The sequence below is a fragment of the Anomaloglossus baeobatrachus genome, chromosome 1 (genome assembly GCF_048569485.1).
Source record: "Anomaloglossus baeobatrachus isolate aAnoBae1 chromosome 1, aAnoBae1.hap1, whole genome shotgun sequence".
Taxonomy (NCBI): domain Eukaryota; kingdom Metazoa; phylum Chordata; class Amphibia; order Anura; family Aromobatidae; genus Anomaloglossus; species Anomaloglossus baeobatrachus.
Window position 1 is genome coordinate 203,278,602 of NC_134353.1, and position 14,438 is coordinate 203,293,039.

Below are 14,438 nucleotides of genomic sequence, written 5' to 3' on the forward strand. Positions count from 1 at the left end.
TGGCCATATATTATATACCAGTGTAAAAAGAATATAAAACCGTGCAAACAGCAAAAAAAAAAGCCACAAAATGCACAGTAATGATGAATTGAAAATGCGGGGTTTTTTTTATGTTAATGGATTTTACATTTCCAATGAAATGTCCTAGAAACATTGGGGCAGATTTACTAAGGGCAGGGAACTGGAATATTGGCTTGTAATGCAACAAAAACTGCCAGCTTGGCCTGGTGCTGATGTCTGCAGCTCACAAAGGATTACCCAGACTGGGAGCACTTCATCTGTGACCAGGACATGTTCTCTGGCTCTGGATGTAATCTACAATGTTTGTATTCACTGTAGCAATGTTTTCATCCACTTCAAGGTGACATTGCTGCAATCATCTACAGCTGTGCCGCTAAGTAGTGTGCAGGTAGACAGAGTGATATAAAAACTGAAAAGGCCGCCACTAACCAGAGCGCGGCAGCCACCAACCAGAGCGCGGCAGCCACCAACCAGAGCGCGGCAGCCACCAACCAGAGCGCGGCAGCCACCAACCAGAGCGCGGCAGCCACCAACCAGAGCGCGGCAGCCACCAACCAGAGCGCGGCAGCCAACCAGAGCGCGGCAGCCAACCAGAGCGCGGCCCTTTGATCAGCTAATTGGCAGAGATCCTCAGGACAGCTGCACTGTGAGGTTTCATTTTACCTTTAGTCCTGGGTCAGTACTGTAAAGGCCACGTCTCACTAAGCAACATCGCTAGCGACATTGCTGCTGAGTCACGGTTTTGGTGATGCAACAGCGATCTTGCTAGCGATGTCGCTGTGTGTGATATCCAGCAACGACCTGTCCCCTGCTGTGAGGTCGCCGGTCGTTGCTGAATGTCCTGCACCATTTTTTCTTCAAAGGCGATGCCCTGCTGGGCAGGACGCATCGTGACAGGGTCCCAATGACAGCAGAGATCATTATACAGGTCGCTACTACCACCTGTCTCGTTACTGAGTCGTTGGTAAGGTCTGACTGTGTGACATCTCACCAGCGACCTCCCAGCGATCCTTATCAGGTCGTATCGTTTTCGGGATCGCTGGTAAGTCGCTAAATGTGACGGGGGCTTAAGACATGCCTCACTGCCCCGGACAGATAGAAAATCACACAACGCTTGTAAAAAGTCATCAGTCTGATAATATGCAAAATTTCTTACATTTCCATCATGATTTGGGCATGACAAAGGTTTTCCAGCAGCAACAGCATTCACTGTCTCCAGAATGGAGGACTCTTCTATACCATTATCTGGACTCCGCTGCAGCACGTCCATCAGGTTAGTGATGAAGAAGTTATTCTGTAGCGCAGACACACCCTTCTCGGGGAGAATCGAGGTCTGGCGGCAGACGGGGCAAGAGAGGGTCAAGCTGTGAGCTGGAATGTAATTCTGCAAACACCTGGAACGTCATAGAAAGAATACCACAATAGTTACACATTGGCCAGAATCTGGGCACACAAGGTCACTACCTGTGAGAAGGCTCATAGAGTTCACTTTATTAGCAGACATATAATAAACCAGGGATAACTACATTCAGGATAAACTCGCCAAGGAAAACAATCAAGATCTGGGGTTAGCAGTGTGACTAGGCACGCACACTTTGGCTTTAGTTTATTTTTTTTTTGCTTGTTAGTAGAATTGTCAATAACTAAGCCCAGCTCATAAAATGTTACACCTTTACTGATTCTTTTTTCTGGAGGGATTCTGACAGAACGCATCCCACCAGTGATGTCAACAAAGGGGTCCAAGATACTTGATCACACGAGACTAATTTAATGATACCAGAGTCACTTCACTTCAGTAGCTTGCACCTACTGTATCTCACCAGATGTGTAATACTCCACCTACAAACAGTATAACATAGGGGCCATAGAACCTGATTGCAGTGATTTGTCACTTACTGGGCTGCTTGCTACAGTTTTGATAAAATCACTGTTTTATCTTCTGCAGATCTACCAGTTCTGTGAATGCTGAGTTCTGTACAAATCCATTCACACCACTGATTGTGTATAGGCAGAAAGCGGTCAATCAGTGGCGGGGGTGGGGTTATACTGAGCATAGGAGTATGGAAATGGAAGCAGGTTTAATAAGCCTCTAGTGATAACATCACTTTCATAAGCAGGAGATTATAAAAACTACAGCAAGCAGCCCAGTAAGTGACATCACTGGAATCAGGGTCTCTGTGTCCACATTATGCTGTTCTCAGATTAAGTGGCAAATACCTGGTGACAGATTATTTTTAAAGAACATTTGTCAGAAGATGATCAATTGCGTAAATCATATTTTTATGTTATTTCTTAACAGGGGTTGAAACCACAATCAAAAGTACACTTTTATTTATAGATCTTGGAATAAATAAATAAAAATAAGTTCCAGAATTGGATGTGTTAAAAAAATATAAAGTGTTCTTGTGCTGAGATAATCTTATAGACATGTCCCTGTTGTGTATGGTGTATTGGACGCATCTGATAGACCAGGTTCCTGCACTGATTATACCACTTCTCCCGGCCAGGGGAGGATAATCAAAAGAGTATACAGATAGGACAGCACAGGATCACAGCTGATTCTTTTCTTTGAGGCACAACATGTTTTTAAACAGGCAGGCAAATGTTTTACCTCACAGAATGCAGCAACTGCAATCCCATGCTGTTCTGTCTGTATAATCTCTTTTGCATCCTCCCCTGGTGTGATCAGACCATGTCCCTGTATAGCCAGACACAGCCATTACCCAGTACACAGCAGGGGCACATATATAAGATTATGTCGGCGCCGAGATAGGAGAATGGAGACGCCCATATGACCTAACTGCACCGCAGCAACCGTTTAGGTAAGTATTATAAAGTGATTTTTACATTCTACACAGCGGCCTGGGCTCTTATATACAGCTTGTTAGATTGCGGCATATAAGAGCCCACTGGTGGTGGCCGCAGCTTATAGGCCCCAAATCTGGTGACAGGTTCCCTTTAAACTATAACAATTGGCTAATATCAAATGTTTATTGACATCTTGTTCCTGGAGCAAAATAAAATGGAACAGTCCATTATATAACTTTATACATTCATTTGCGGTGATTTTGTTTATACTAGGATGATAAATATACATTATGAAGTATAGCCAAAACGAGCAAAGAATAAGCATCAGATCGTTTACCTCTCACAAAACGTGTGGAGACAAGGAAGTACTTTGGGATTTTTGTATCGGTCGAGGCATATACTGCAGATCAGAAACTGCTTGTCAATCTGGCGCACCACAGGGCTAGGGATATTGGAACCTTCACTGGCCATCCTAGACCACTGACATGTGGGTTACGTTCCCTTCCACCGTGCACACTAATACAGAAAGAAAAAAGGACATGGCATGACATAAACATCTTATATGGACAAATACAATACACAAGAGGAAAATTCACAGAATAGTAAAGTACAGTAGATTAAAGTTTTCCCTTTAGGTCACACTAGATTACTCTACATTAATAAAAGTGCATTTAACCAATGTACATAACTTTCCTTTTCAGTACTAAGGTCTTTTCAAGTGGAAAAAGCTTCAGAAAATGCCGGGGTGTTTTTCTGTAAAGCGACTTTTTTGGTCGTTTCAAGAAAGCTTTTTCAATGCCAACATTTTTTAAGTTGGGGTTTTTTGTTGTTTGTTTTCTACCAGCTATTTTGTGGAATTTTTTTTATTGGCATTTTACAGTTTTGTTTTTTTATACTCCATTCAATGAAAAAAAAACATACTTTTTCAAGCAAAAACACTGGCAAACAGACACCCAAGCATCTTTTGAGCCTTTCCATTGACTAGTACTGCAAAGTATACAGTGTTCAAAGCAGGAAAAACCTGAGGAATTGTAAGGTTACTGCTTTTAAAGGGAATCTGTCACCAGGTTTTTGCTCCTCCATCTGAGAGCAGCATAATGTAGAGACAGAGACCCCGATTCCAGCAATGTGTCACTTACTGAGCTGTTTGCTGTCATTTTGATAAAATCAATGTTTTCCCTGCTGCAGATCTAGCAATTATACAGAGCTCATGAATATATACTGGACTACCTGCAGCAGGGCAAGTAGTCCTATAATCTACTGCTGATTAATCAGTGATTTTATCAAAACTACACAAAGCAGCTCAGTAAGTAACATCACTGGAATCAGGCTCTCTGCCTCTACACTATGCTGCTCTCAGATTAGGTGGCAAAAACCTGGTGATAGATTCCCTTTAAGAGCTTGATGTCTTTGAAAACCTGAAGAAGTGAAAAGACGGTCAAAAGACTGATTTATGAATAGCAAGTTGTTTTTACATAAAAATGCAGATGTTCATTCTTTTGAGTGTTTAGTTAATGCTTTTTCAGGTGGGTTTTGGAGTGGAAACTGCCTGAAAAACATTGTGTGCACATACCTATACACATTGACCCTAAACAGCCTGGTCAGTCTTTTTTTGTAAATGTAGAAAGTAAAAATATAGCGTCTGGACTGAATTAGCCCATGGTCACATGCCCAGTAATCATCCATCAGATCGGATCTAGCAGCAATCCATTGGCAAAAACGTTGTGCAAACAAAAAAAAACGGTCAGTTAGGTAAAACATTTATTTTTGTAGGATCCAGTTTGTTTAATATTGGAGTCTATAGAAAACAGATCAATTTACAGAGTACTGTTTAGCTATCTGTTTTTCTTTCACCTTGTTACGTTTTTTGCTTACGAGATCAGTTTCAAAATGGAAGCTAAATAGCAACCAGTTAACAGGTCTGTTTTCCATTGACTCCCATGTTAAAAAATAAAAAAAAATAGATCCTGCAAAAATCTATTTTTTTTAATAAAGGGATTAAAAAAAAAAAAAAAGGGGGATTTTTTTTGCACAAGTTTTTTGCCAACAGATTGCTGCTGGATCCGTTCTGACAGATGTTTAATGGACATGTGAACTCAGCCTTAGATAGATCCTATGTTATCTGCTTATGGTCATCGAACTAAGGAATATAGCACCACACAAATTACATGATTATTCCTGCATTTCGCATTATAGATATTTATGGTTAAGAAACAAGATAGGACACAAAGGACCACCTTATGCATCATAGGATAGCATATGGTCACCCTCAAAAAGGCAATAGAGAAAACTGAGAGAACTAAGAGGGAGTGAATAACCAATATCATAGGTTTGAAAGGAAGTCAATTCAAACAGGATCAATTCAAGTATACCAATATAATCTTTATTAAGTATAAAAAGACAAGTTTAAAAACTAGAGCAATGATCCAGAGTTGTAAGTTACAATTATAAACAGGAAGAGAGAAGAAAAGTTCAGAGCAAAGGCTGTTCAGGTCTGCGCCATCACCATGGGGAATAGAGAGAATAAATTCAGCCCCAGCATGTGAAACATAGTGTTAAAATCCTAGTGGGAAAACACATGCTGATTGCTAGAGAGAGTGTGGCGCCCCTGACCTGGTCAGGCACCACTGAGTACTGCACCCATGCTGGGGACAGTACAACACAGGTAATCCAGAAGGCTGACCGGGGTGTGGTACACAGGCGCATAGTGATCAGGTCTCACACATGTACCTATGAGAGGACCCCTGGGGATCCCAGGAGGGGGAAAAGCCTTCACCTCCACTGGAATAGTGGAGGGGGCCAAAAGCCTCCATCTCCTCTCAAGGGGTGTGGTAAGAGAGTCTGGTTGCTAGGTGGCGTAGGCAAGAACAGGAGAGGAGGGGCAGTGAGCCAGGCAGTGCAGAGTCCAGGGAGCTCGACTGAGGAGCAGATCCCGTGGGCTGCTGTAGTCTGACAGCGTCCGCGCAGTGGCTACCGACGGGGGAGAATGGTCAACTAGGAGTGCTACCCGAAATCCATCTTCAGCTAGAGAGAGGGCAACGGAGTGGGAAGTAAGGAGACTGCTAGAGAGTACCAGGCCCAAACGGGCGGCAGATCCCGAAGCGGAGATAGATCCAGCTTTCTTTTGCTAAACCTGCCGGTGTGGGGCTCTCAAAGCCCACGCCACAACACCACAAAAGCCGCAGCCACGTAGCCACAGTTAGGGCCCATAGGTCACAGGAGGCAAGCAGCTGGAGTGGCCTGGTCCAGGCGACAAGCAAACGGCAAACGAAGGGGAGAGAGGCTGCAGCATCTTCCCTGGGTGACCCCCATAGGGACTCAAAGTCGGGGTTACCCCAAACCACCAAGGGCTAAGGAAGGCGAGTTAGTAGTCACCCTCACAAGTCAGCCTGAAGGACACCTGGTTCCCACTTGGTTCATCCCAGCTACGCCCGGGTCACTCACCCTGCCATCAACTGTGAGTAAAAACCCTGAAAGACATCCTGCCTGTGTTGAGTCATTCTGCGCCCTGTGGTACTACGCACCTACACCGGGCCCTGGGGCTTGCCTCACTCTCAGGAGGCTATTCCAACTAACTGCACACACCATCAGCCCCAGGCGACCCCCAACCTGCAGTGGCGGTCCCTACTGGCCGCAATACTGAGAGTGGCGTCACGACAAGAATAGAAGATTTCCTACCTGTGATCAGACAGATCCATCTACGTGGAGTCCCTGAAGGTAATGCACCGACACAGCGTTTGCGGGGCTCCACATCTGGCGTCACGAACAGGATAAGGACTAGACCTGTTCAGACAGGTGACCATGTGCCTGGGCGGTCCGCTTGGAAAATTGGAAGCGCCGCCATATTGCCACCATGAAAAGCGCGCTGAAAAACAACAGCAGCCCGCGCTGGAAGAAGTTACCGCCCACGAAGAGGTGTGGCTACCCAGAGATCCCCTGCAGAGTTCTGACCTCGCTTGTGAAGAGAGCGGAAGCGTCCAGAGACGGCGGGAAGGAAAGGGAGCCACAAGCCTGCTGCTGCAGAGAGAAGAAATGGAGTCCAGACGTGGATACCCAGAACCAGGCTCTGCTGCCTGGTGGTGCCGGGAGCTTGCTATCTTCTGCGATCAGCTGGAGGCCAGGATTATACGACAGCTCAGTGAGGGACGCACGGAGCTTCTGGAGATGGCTGAGGCGGTTCGGACCTACGAGGAGGGAGCCGCGCGACGCATGCCAGATCGAGCGGCGACGACTCAGATCCCGATGGTGCCACCGATGGGTGAGTCCAGAGTTGCCCCGGCCAGCGCAAGTGCTCCGACCCCTGCTGCTACGACCGCGGTCCCAGAAGAGGCGCCTGGCGCGGCGACGCTGAGCGAGGCCGCAGCCACGCTAGGTGCGGCCCGCCAAATCCAGGCCGCCGCAGCGACACCCCGCCTGGCCCGCAAAGGTCCGACTGCCACGGCGATACTCATCCGTGCCGCAGGTGTGACGCTGACCCAGGCTGCCACCCTGCTGAGCCCAGTCCGCCAAGACCCCACCGCAGCAGCGACGCTCGTCCGAGCCGCAAGTGAGATGCTGAACCAGGCCGCAGCCCCGCCGGGTGCGGCCCGTCAAGCCCCGATCACTGCAGCGACGCCCAGCTCCACCTGCACGGACCCCATTGAGGATGCGACGCCAATTCAGACCGCGGCTGCAATGCCCAGTCCGGCCCGCCAAGAACTGGCCGCAACAGCGACGCAGATCCAGGCCGCCGCCACGCCAGGCTCGGCCCGCACAGACCAGGCCGCCGCCATACCAGGCGCGGCCCGCCAAGACCAGGCCGCCGCAGCGATGCCCTGCGCGGCCCGCCAAGAAAAGACTACATCACCATTTATCCCGGCCTGCAGGGCCAGAGCAGACACCGCTCCCCAGTCTAAGAAAGTCCCTACTAGGAAATCCCTGGTAGGTGAGGACCCCGCATACTGGCAGCTGAAGGCTGACCTGGAGGCCAAGTTCCCACAGGAGATGGTGGACCAGTACATGCTCCCTCCGCACACCCCTAAGGCACACCCTGCGGCCACCACGCCGAAGAGTCCACCGCCTGGGCCAGCTGAGGAACACTCATCCCCAGCGCTGCCACGACCAGAGTGCAGCGAAGAACTAAGGGGGAGAGGAGGGCAAGAAGCTGAGGAGTTGCCCCCGGAGCCAGCAGCAGTGCTAGTCCCAGAGCCGGAGATGCTGCCATATTCCCGCTGGGACGAGGAAGACCTGACCCCTCCTGCTGAAGAAGACCTGACCCCTCCTGCTGAAGAAGACCTGCCCAACCGCCCCACCTGGGAGCTTGTAAGCTGTACTTCGCAGAATCCAGCCCGCAAGACACGGCGCCGAGGCGGTAGTACAAAGTATCCTCCAACATCACAATCTCCTGAGCAGAAAGACGAAGTCACCGCCAGAGACCTAGAGGAGAAACGGTTCCTGAGAAGGTTCAAACCCCAGATCAGAGGACCCCTGCGTCGAGGAATTGTCGAGGATTTCAGCCTCAAATCAGGATACGGCTTTATAGTATCACCTGGTGTGAAGGAAGGGATTTTCGTCAATCGAAGGGATGTGAGAGCCCATTTGCCCAGAGGACACCCTGGAAGAAATTTGAAGATAGGAGACTCAGTGGAGTTCACTATGCATCAGGGAGAAAGAGGCTGGTATGCCCTAGATGTTGCACCATGTCCTAGAAGTCCTTGCAGAAGCCCTGCAGTCACAACAGAAGATGAAGACAGAGACACTGAAGAAGAGGAAAGAAAGGATCAAGAAACAGACGATAAAAGCACAGGAAGTAACAGATGCCCCAGCCCTACAGGCCCAAGCCCTGGTAAGGAGGAAACAGGAGCAAAGTTCACATAAAGCAAGAAGAAAGCATGCAGCAAGTTAAAGTTTTGAAAAGTTTGAAGTTTTGCAACGTTTACGTTTAAGTATGTGCCCACATAAACTTGTGTGAGAAAACCATAAACCTTAAGGCTATGAACTGGCTATAGCCACAAACTCTCGCAGTGTAAATAGTTACACCAGAGGCACCACTACCAGAGTCAGCCTGTTTAGGGGCTTGGCTCGTCTGCAACCAGGAGGAGCCCGTCCGTATATAGGGCCTTGGCTCACCTGCGACCAGAGAGCATGCCTGTTTATGGGGCCTGGCTCTCCACCACAAAGAGGGTACCTGGTCAGCACCAACTGTGGGGGCCGCCTCTACATCTTGCCAGAAGTGGCTGAAGGCGCGACTCCACCAGGCCAGGTATACCCTGAAACTACCAGACCAGGAAAGCCGCCTCAACATCCTGCCAGAAGTGGCTGAAGGCGCGGCCAACGTGAGGGGGTCTGGGTGGTTAACGGACTTGTGGGTGGAGGGTGGTGATGTATGATAGCTGGTGGTCTTAAAATGTTTTACCATGTTTTAATGTTTTATGCATTTTAAAAATGTTGTCTTGCAGCCCGAGGACGTGCTGGTGATAACTAAGGGGGAATGTGGCGCCCCTGACCTGGTCAGGCACCACTGAGTACTGCACCCATGCTGGGGACAGTACAACACAGGTAATCCAGAAGGCTGACCGGGGTGTGGTACACAGGCGCATAGTGATCAGGTCTCACACATGTACCTATGAGAGGACCCCTGGGGATCCCAGGAGGGGGAAAAGCCTTCACCTCCACTGGAATAGTGGAGGGGGCCAAAAGCCTCCATCTCCTCTCAAGGGGTGTGGTAAGAGAGTCTGGTTGCTAGGTGGCGTAGGCAAGAACAGGAGAGGAGGGGCAGTGAGCCAGGCAGTGCAGAGTCCAGGGAGCTCGACTGAGGAGCAGATCCCGTGGGCTGCTGTAGTCTGACAGCGTCCGCGCAGTGGCTACCGACGGGGGAGAATGGTCAACTAGGAGTGCTACCCGAAATCCATCTTCAGCTAGAGAGAGGGCAACGGAGTGGGAAGTAAGGAGACTGCTAGAGAGTACCAGGCCCAAACGGGCGGCAGATCCCGAAGCGGAGATAGATCCAGCTTTCTTTTGCTAAACCTGCCGGTGTGGGGCTCTCAAAGCCCACGCCACAACACCACAAAAGCCGCAGCCACAGTTAGGGCCCATAGGTCACAGGAGGCAAGCAGCTGGAGTGGCCTGGTCCAGGCGACAAGCAAACGGCAAACGAAGGGGAGAGAGGCTGCAGCATCTTCCCTGGGTGACCCCCATAGGGACTCAAAGTCGGGGTTACCCCAAACCACCAAGGGCTAAGGAAGGCGAGTTAGTAGTCACCCTCACAAGTCAGCCTGAAGGACACCTGGTTCCCACTTGGTTCATCCCAGCTACGCCCGGGTCACTCACCCTGCCATCAACTGTGAGTAAAAACCCTGAAAGACATCCTGCCTGTGTTGAGTCATTCTGCGCCCTGTGGTACTACGCACCTACACCGGGCCCTGGGGCTTGCCTCACTCTCAGGAGGCTATTCCAACTAACTGCACACACCATCAGCCCCAGGCGACCCCCAACCTGCAGTGGCGGTCCCTACTGGCCGCAATACTGAGAGTGGCGTCACGACAAGAATAGAAGATTTCCTACCTGTGACCAGACAGATCCATCTACGTGGAGTCCCTGAAGGTAATGCACCGACACAGCGTTTGCGGGGCTCCACATCTGGCGTCACGAACAGGATAAGGACTAGACCTGTTCAGACAGGTGACCATGTGCCTGGGCGGTCCGCTTGGAAAATTGGAAGCGCCGCCATATTGCCACCATGAAAAGCGCGCTGAAAAACAACAGCAGCCCGCGCTGGAAGAAGTTACCGCCCACGAAGAGGTGTGGCTACCCAGAGATCCCCTGCAGAGTTCTGACCTCGCTTGTGAAGAGAGCGGAAGCGTCCAGAGACGGCGGGAAGGAAAGGGAGCCACAAGCCTGCTGCTGCAGAGAGAAGAAATGGAGTCCAGACGTGGATACCCAGAACCAGGCTCTGCTGCCTGGTGGTGCCGGGAGCTTGCTATCTTCTGCGATCAGCTGGAGGCCAGGATTATACGACAGCTCAGTGAGGGACGCACGGAGCTTCTGGAGATGGCTGAGGCGGTTCGGACCTACGAGGAGGGAGCCGCGCGACGCATGCCAGATCGAGCGGCGACGACTCAGATCCCGATGGTGCCACCGATGGGTGAGTCCAGAGTTGCCCCGGCCAGCGCAAGTGCTCCGACCCCTGCTGCTACGACCGCGGTCCCAGAAGAGGCGCCTGGCGCGGCGACGCTGAGCGAGGCCGCAGCCACGCTAGGTGCGGCCCGCCAAATCCAGGCCGCCGCAGCGACACCCCGCCTGGCCCGCAAAGGTCCGACTGCCACGGCGATACTCATCCGTGCCGCAGGTGTGACGCTGACCCAGGCTGCCACCCTGCTGAGCCCAGTCCGCCAAGACCCCACCGCAGCAGCGACGCTCGTCCGAGCCGCAAGTGAGATGCTGAACCAGGCCGCAGCCCTGCCGGGTGCGGCCCGTCAAGCCCCGATCACTGCAGCGACGCCCAGCTCCACCTGCACGGACCCCATTGAGGATGCGACGCCAATTCAGACCGCGGCTGCAATGCCCAGTCCGGCCCGCCAAGAACTGGCCGCAACAGCGACGCAGATCCAGGCCGCCGCCACGCCAGGCTCGGCCCGCACAGACCAGGCCGCCGCCATGCCAGGCGCGGCCCGCCAAGACCAGGCCGCCGCAGCGATGCCCTGCGCGGCCCGCCAAGAAAAGACTACATCACCATTTATCCCGGCCTGCAGGGCCAGAGCAGACACCGCTCCCCAGTCTAAGAAAGTCCCTACTAGGAAATCCCTGGTAGGTGAGGACCCCGCATACTGGCAGCTGAAGGCTGACCTGGAGGCCAAGTTCCCACAGGAGATGGTGGACCAGTACATGCTCCCTCCGCACACCCCTAAGGCAACCCCTGCGGCAACCACGCCGAAGAGTCCACCGCCTGGGCCAGCTGAGGAACACTCATCCCCAGCGCTGCCACGACCAGAGTGCAGCGAAGAACTAAGGGGGAGAGGAGGGCAAGAAGCTGAGGAGTTGCCCCCGGAGCCAGCAGCAGTGCTAGTCCCAGAGCCGGAGATGCTGCCATATTCCCGCTGGGACGAGGAAGACCTGACCCCTCCTGCTGAAGAAGACCTGACCCCTCCTGCTGAAGAAGACCTGCCCAACCGCCCCACCTGGGAGCTTGTAAGCTGTACTTCGCAGAATCCAGCCCGCAAGACACGGCGCCGAGGCGGTAGTACAAAGTATCCTCCAACATCACAATCTCCTGAGCAGAAAGACGAAGTCACCGCCAGAGACCTAGAGGAGAAACGGTTCCTGAGAAGGTTCAAACCCCAGATCAGAGGACCCCTGCGTCGAGGAATTGTCGAGGATTTCAGCCTCAAATCAGGATACGGCTTTATAGTATCACCTGGTGTGAAGGAAGGGATTTTCGTCAATCGAAGGGATGTGAGAGCCCATTTGGCCAGAGGACACCCTGGAAGAAATTTGAAGATAGGAGACTCAGTGGAGTTCACTATGCATCAGGGAGAAAGAGGCTGGTATGCCCTAGATGTTGCACCATGTCCTAGAAGTCCTTGCAGAAGCCCTGCAGTCACAACAGAAGATGAAGACAGAGACACTGAAGAAGAGGAAAGAAAGGATCAAGAAACAGACGATAAAAGCACAGGAAGTAACAGATGCCCCAGCCCTACAGGCCCAAGCCCTGGTAAGGAGGAAACAGGAGCAAAGTTCACAAAGCAAGAAGAAAGCATGCAGCAAGTTAAAGTTTTGAAAAGTTTGAAGTTTTGCAACGTTTACGTTTAAGTATGTGCCCACATAAACTTGTGTGAGAAAACCATAAACCTTAAGGCTATGAACTGGCTATAGCCACAAACTCTCGCAGTGTAAAATAGTTACACCAGAGGCACCACTACCAGAGTCAGCCTGTTTAGGGGCTTGGCTCGTCTGCAACCAGGAGGAGCCCGTCCGTATATAGGGCCTTGGCTCACCTGCGACCAGAGAGCATGCCTGTTTATGGGGCCTGGCTCTCCACCACAAAGAGGGTACCTGGTCAGCACCAACTGTGGGGGCCGCCTCTACATCTTGCCAGAAGTGGCTGAAGGCGCGACTCCACCAGGCCAGGTATACCCTGAAACTACCAGACCAGGAAAGCCGCCTCAACATCCTGCCAGAAGTGGCTGAAGGCGCGGCCAACGTGAGGGGGTCTGGGTGGTTAACGGACTTGTGGGTGGAGGGTGGTGATGTATGATAGCTGGTGGTCTTAAAATGTTTTACCATGTTTTAATGTTTTATGCATTTTAAAAATGTTGTCTTGCAGCCCGAGGACGTGCTGGTGATAACTAAGGGGGAATGTGGCGCCCCTGACCTGGTCAGGCACCACTGAGTACTGCACCCATGCTGGGGACAGTACAACACAGGTAATCCAGAAGGCTGACCGGGGTGTGGTACACAGGCGCATAGTGATCAGGTCTCACACATGTACCTATGAGAGGACCCCTGGGGATCCCAGGAGGGGGAAAAGCCTTCACCTCCACTGGAATAGTGGAGGGGGCCAAAAGCCTCCATCTCCTCTCAAGGGGTGTGGTAAGAGAGTCTGGTTGCTAGGTGGCGTAGGCAAGAACAGGAGAGGAGGGGCAGTGAGCCAGGCAGTGCAGAGTCCAGGGAGCTCGACTGAGGAGCAGATCCCGTGGGCTGCTGTAGTCTGACAGCGTCCGCGCAGTGGCTACCGACGGGGGAGAACGGTCAACTAGGAGTGCTACCCGAAATCCATCTTCAGCTAGAGAGAGGGCAACGGAGTGGGAAGTAAGGAGACTGCTAGAGAGTACCAGGCCCAAACGGGCGGCAGATCCCGAAGCGGAGATAGATCCAGCTTTCTTTTGCTAAACCTGCCGGTGTGGGGCTCTCAAAGCCCACGCCACAACACCACAAAAGCCGCAGCCACGTAGCCACAGTTAGGGCCCATAGGTCACAGGAGGCAAGCAGCTGGAGTGGCCTGGTCCAGGCGACAAGCAAACGGCAAACGAAGGGGAGAGAGGCTGCAGCATCTTCCCTGGGTGACCCCCATAGGGACTCAAAGTCGGGGTTACCCCAAACCACCAAGGGCTAAGGAAGGCGAGTTAGTAGTCACCCTCACAAGTCAGCCTGAAGGACACCTGGTTCCCACTTGGTTCATCCCAGCTACGCCCGGGTCACTCACCCTGCCATCAACTGTGAGTAAAAACCCTGAAAGACATCCTGCCTGTGTTGAGTCATTCTGCGCCCTGTGGTACTACGCACCTACACCGGGCCCTGGGGCTTGCCTCACTCTCAGGAGGCTATTCCAACTAACTGCACACACCATCAGCCCCAGGCGACCCCCAACCTGCAGTGGCGGTCCCTACTGGCCGCAATACTGAGAGTGGCGTCACGACAAGAATAGAAGATTTCCTACCTGTGACCAGACAGATCCATCTACGTGGAGTCCCTGAAGGTAATGCACCGACACAGCGTTTGCGGGGCTCCACAAGAGCATAGTTACTTACCCATAATGAAAGCCAATCAGAACAACAGCCACCACACCCCAATGCGTTTCGTAGTCTTTTTCAAGGGACTGCGACATGGTGTGTGGTGAGGGGGATCTATTTATA

At 51.6% G+C, this 14,438-nt stretch overlaps 1 protein-coding gene across 6 annotated transcripts in view; it reads right to left on the minus strand.

The window, feature by feature from the left end:
• TRIM2 (tripartite motif containing 2) overlaps positions 1-14,438 on the minus strand; it is a 173,031-nt gene that overhangs the window by 51,844 nt on the left and 106,749 nt on the right. For all 6 annotated transcript variants that reach the window (XM_075347754.1, XM_075347746.1, XM_075347769.1 and 3 more), the window contains 2 exons: positions 3,167-3,345; positions 1,178-1,415 (listed from right to left, as the gene is read on the minus strand). In XM_075347754.1, the coding sequence (XP_075203869.1) occupies positions 1,178-1,415; positions 3,167-3,300 (372 nt within the window). In that variant the 5' untranslated portion in view covers positions 3,301-3,345. The remainder of the gene's footprint in view (positions 1-1,177; positions 1,416-3,166; positions 3,346-14,438) is intronic.